Source organism: Aegilops tauschii, chromosome 3 (genome assembly GCF_002575655.3).
Source record: "Aegilops tauschii subsp. strangulata cultivar AL8/78 chromosome 3, Aet v6.0, whole genome shotgun sequence".
Taxonomy (NCBI): domain Eukaryota; kingdom Viridiplantae; phylum Streptophyta; class Magnoliopsida; order Poales; family Poaceae; genus Aegilops; species Aegilops tauschii.
This window is the reverse complement of record NC_053037.3, coordinates 597,548,875-597,552,933: the sequence shown is the minus strand read 5'-3', so window position 1 is coordinate 597,552,933 and position 4,059 is coordinate 597,548,875. Positions and strand designations below refer to the sequence as shown.

The 4,059-nt window shown below is 47.2% G+C and overlaps 1 protein-coding gene across 1 annotated transcript; it reads left to right on the top strand.

Annotated features, from left to right (window-relative positions):
* The first annotated feature begins 2,523 nt into the window (after positions 1 to 2,523).
* Positions 2,524 to 3,735, top strand: LOC109748729 (germin-like protein 1-4). The gene is made up of 2 exons (XM_020307751.4): positions 2,524 to 2,750; positions 2,851 to 3,735. The coding sequence occupies exons 1-2, from the start codon at positions 2,618 to 2,620 to the stop codon at positions 3,402 to 3,404; spliced, it is 687 nt and encodes a 228-aa protein (XP_020163340.1). The 5' UTR covers positions 2,524 to 2,617; the 3' UTR covers positions 3,405 to 3,735.
* Positions 3,736 to 4,059: the final 324 nt, after the last annotated feature.

The following is a 4,059-nucleotide window of genomic DNA, read 5'->3' as shown; positions in this document are numbered from 1 at the left end:
TTTAAATTCTTCGCACATAATTTAATTTCACTTTAATTAAACATGCTACATGTGGTACCTCTTTTTCTATGGCTGCATGCAACATTTGCATTTATAAACATTGTCGTAGAAAACTAATTAATTCTTCTCGAGAAGAGATAGTGGCATCATATCGATGCACATTATATTTTTGATAGTGACCTTGTACTAGAGGTATTGTGGATGATATTTTTTTTCTATGTGTTTGGTCAAATTTAGAATCTTACTAGCGTTGATGTGGTAGTAAGAGATTATGACAGAGTGGTGCTCCCTTCATTTTGGGACTTCCTGCCGTGCTCCACATCTGTGGAGGAAGCGGAGAACCAGACTTGTATTGCAGGATTGTACATTTCAGTTACTTTGCATAAGCCTTCCGTTCTGAAGAATGCCTGTCGGTTCATGAATATTACTTGTCAATAATGCCTTAGATGGGCCGGCTCTTGTTGACCCGAAGAAGGAAGCACTAGAAGCGTTAGGAGTTCTTGCTCCAAGTCCTCAATGCACTATACGAGAAATCAACCGAGAGAAGAACAAGGTGGCCTAGGTTTTGTTTAAATCATAGAGTTATGGATTGGTAAATGGGGATGACCCGTCATGCATTACAAAATTTGTAACAAACGATTGTAATCTTTTAATCTAATTAATATATGCAGTGTTCAAAAAAAAGTACTAGCAATGCTACACCTATGGACTTTTACGAAGCGGATTTGCGTAACTGACCTTCTAAGTTATTTCCCATAAGATTGATATATTTGCTTAGTATTGAACAACACAATGTCAGAAAGAACTAACAAAACATTACGTCTTTAGGAAATTGAAAGCAAAATAAAAACAGCAAAAACAAACACAAAACAGAAATCATAGGTTGAACGTGAGCAGTAAATTAATGTTGTACACCATACACTAAACACTTCCATATACACAATTAGCTTCACTTCTTATAGCAACTCTACCAGAGCCGCCATATTTGTAATTAATCACCATCCATCATTTATGAAGCACACTTGATATGGGTATGGAGGATGCCGGGCTCGTGCACAAACGTGGAGTCACCAAAACGACTGCCTCTATCTATTTTTCTCTTGTTGCATTAACTCAATGGTAAACCCCTCAATCGAATGGATCAAAAACATCATTTTAAGATAATATTGCATTACATAGGGGTAGAAAAGTTGATCAGTGATTTTACATTGATAAAACTAAATTAATTATACTAGACTACTTGTAGCCATGGCGATTGCAGTGAAGGGATTGGTTGTTTGTGCTTTGTCGGGGACGTTCGGGAATGCTTCAACAAGGGCATGTATGGCCTGGAATTCTTCCTCGACAACCGGATTTCATGCCATGGGGCTGGGCACGGGCGTGGAGATGGAGACGAGCGCGGTTACGGGGTCCTCGTCCATCGCCTCGAGGAGGCTCAGTGCGACAACAAGAGATCTGGTTCACCTGGCTCGGATTACTCATCCCCAAAGCTGGAGGTATGGGGCAGTTCGTACTGCTGCACCATGGGTGAAGGTGGCTTGGAATTGAGGAGAGAGTGATTGGGATGGACCGGTGGGTGGGTTCGAGTAAGGGAGAGAAGGGAGGGTAGCAACCTTCTATAGGCCACTGCGGGCACCTTCAAGGGGCACGCTTCCCAGTAAGAAACTTGTCCATCCGATGGGCCACCAAGAAAATCCGATGGAGCGAGTGTGGCATTAACAGCTAGGTGGTTGCTCGCCTATGGTGTATCGTAGGCCGCACAACTCAAAATTTGGTCGTGGCGCAAGGAGGAAGTTGAAACTTCCCACCGACGGTTGGGATTTTGAGCGAGCTTCATATCGATCCTTCACATTCTCCAAATATAGAGGTTACGAGGTTGTTTATGGAGCGTCTTTCATAAATTCTGGTGATCCAAAGGCATATAGCGACTTTGCGGGTGCTGTTTTAGCCCCATTTTTTTTACGGTATTAGGACGATTGGTCCAATATTGCAACTCTGCTAGACTTCAGTACATACTGAACGTTTTGCGTTTACGTGAATAGGCCTGTACACAAAATACATGTGAACGTGCACACAAATATAGCGTGCACGCCATCATATAATAAAAAGAAAGAGACATGCATGCGAGTTGAGTATTATATAACTAAAGATGTGTGCCATGTGCTGACACTTATGTGCAAGATGCATGCATGCGTGGGGGTTTTGCATGGATAGTTCGTACGTACGATATGGTTTGCACCGTCAAAAAACGTGACAAGCAACGGTGTTTGTCCTGAAAAGGAAGCATTAAGCACTGCTCACCGTCGCACCTCCCACGTACTACGTACATCCCTAACAAACACCGCCAACCCATACGATCGATCAAGCTCGTAGTACGTACGTTGCCTCCTCTTCTTCTAGCTCACACTTGATTGGTCATTAAGTGTACTGATCACATGAGACATGACAGATAGACCCATCGTTCACGCGTCTTCATTAGGGTACCATCACATCTATAAATACCACTTCCCAAGCACCCCCTCTTCACCAAGCCGAAAGTTGCTCTCACGAGCTAGATAACTACCAGCCAGCTAGCCATCGAGCCAAGTCCAAGGACCAAGCAGACTAACGACTAATCATGGCCAAGCTCTGCGCCGTCCTCCTCGCCGCCTGCGCCGCCCTCCTGGCGCTCGGTGCCGCGCCGTCGCTAGCCGGCGACCCCAACATGCTCCAGGACGTCTGCGTCGCCGACTACATATCCCTTCAGGGCCGTGAGTGACCGAGCAATTCTCATTTCATCGTGCATGCAATATTTGAACGATCGACCACTGACCGGCCGGAATGCATGCGTGTGTGTATGTGTGTGTGCAGCGCTGAGGGTGAACGGATACCCGTGCAAGCGTGCGGAGAACGTGACGGCCGACGACTTCTTCTATGGTGGGCTGGCGAGCGCGGCCGACGTGTACGGCGGCGGCAATCCGATGGGCTCCGTGGTGACCGCGGCGGACGTGGAGAGGCTCCCGGGGCTGAACACATTGGGCGTCTCCATGTCCCGCATCGACTACGCGCCCTGGGGCGGCACGAACCCGCCTCACTCGCACCCGCGCGCCACCGAGATCCTCTTCGTCGCCGAGGGAACCTTGCAGGTGGGCTTCGTCACGACCGCCGGCAGGCACATCACCCGGGGCGTGCCCAAGGGCGGGGTCTTCGTGTTCCCGCGCGGCATGATGCACTACGAGCGCAGCGTCGGCGAGGCGCCCGCCGTGGCGATCTCAGCGTTCGACAGCCAGCTCCCCGGCACGCAGAGGCTCGGCGAGGCGATGTTCGGGGCGGCGCCGGGGGTACCGACGGACGTGCTGGCCTGGGCGCTGCAGACCGACGGCGGTGTGGTGGAGAACATCAGGGCCAAGTTCCAGCCAAAGTAGGCCACGAGCACGTAGGTGCGCCGAGCGTAACACGCACATTAAAGGAGTGTAAAAAAAAGCTTGCGTACGTGATTTAGCGTGTGCTTCATTTCGGCTCTTTGATTGCACGGTAAAAGCCTGCGTACGTAATATTATCACCACACGTCCTATATGTCTTCTCATCTCGTCTGCCTTTTAGGTGAAAAGCGTCTTGTTATTTTGTTCGTTGTTGAGCTGTATGCAGGTATCGATGGTTTTTCGTATGACGTCTTAAGTTTTATTGCAATATGTTCGCACACGTGTAATTGTAATAAATAAATGCGTCCACGGGTGTTCAGTAACTCAGCCTGCTTTACTATGTCCCAATCCACACAAAGTTTTGTGAATGGTGTGATATGGCTAGTACCCTTATGAGGAGAAATGCCATTTACTCCTTCAGCTGTTTCAAAAGTCGAAGTTTGCTACTTGAACTTTCAAAAACAGACAATTTTGATCCTTCATACATCAAAAGTATCTAGCTTTGATTTCCGTGCATCACTAAAAGTAGTTTTGAATGATGGCACGACAACGCTTCTCGCACACAGCAGCCTGGTAAATAATAAAATCATAGTAGTAAAACCAAATATTGAAACTGAAGTTCATTAATATTCTAGCGAGGTGATAAAAAATCTCCAAG